Source organism: Penaeus monodon, chromosome 21 (genome assembly GCF_015228065.2).
Source record: "Penaeus monodon isolate SGIC_2016 chromosome 21, NSTDA_Pmon_1, whole genome shotgun sequence".
Classification (NCBI taxonomy): Eukaryota; Metazoa; Arthropoda; class Malacostraca; order Decapoda; family Penaeidae; genus Penaeus; species Penaeus monodon.
In genome coordinates this window covers 38,852,768-38,853,079 of record NC_051406.1, presented here as the reverse complement: position 1 = coordinate 38,853,079, position 312 = coordinate 38,852,768, and the positions used below count along the sequence as shown (strand labels likewise).

The 312-nt window shown below is 76.3% G+C and overlaps 1 protein-coding gene across 1 annotated transcript in view; it reads right to left on the bottom strand.

Moving 5' to 3' along the window:
• Window positions 1-312, bottom strand: part of LOC119586670 (protein groucho-like) — a gene marked incomplete in the record, with an annotated part of 70,613 nt that overhangs the window by 2,274 nt on the left and 68,027 nt on the right. Inside the window, 1 exon segment of the mRNA XM_037935406.1 lies at window positions 48-308. Within this exon segment, the coding sequence (XP_037791334.1) occupies window positions 48-308 (261 nt within the window).

Here is a 312-nt window from a genome sequence, read left to right as displayed (position 1 = left end):
AGAAAAGGCAGCACCAGGTGCGGGCGTGGGTGAGGGCGCAGACTTACCGGTGGGCGGAGGTAGTTGTTAGGGTGCCCTGGGGGGTAGGCGGCGGAGGGCGGGAGGTCAGGGCGGGGCGGGCCGGGGGGCAGGTCAGGTCGGGGCCCAGCGGCGCCGGGGGGCAGGTAGGGGGAGGGGGGGTAGTGGGGGGACGGACCGGCACCACCAGGGGGGGCGCCGGGGGGCTTCACGCCGGAGGAGCCAGGGGGCCCGGAGGGGGCGCCGCTCCCCCCACCAGACTTGGACGTGGGGGTGGAACGAGGGTCACTCTGC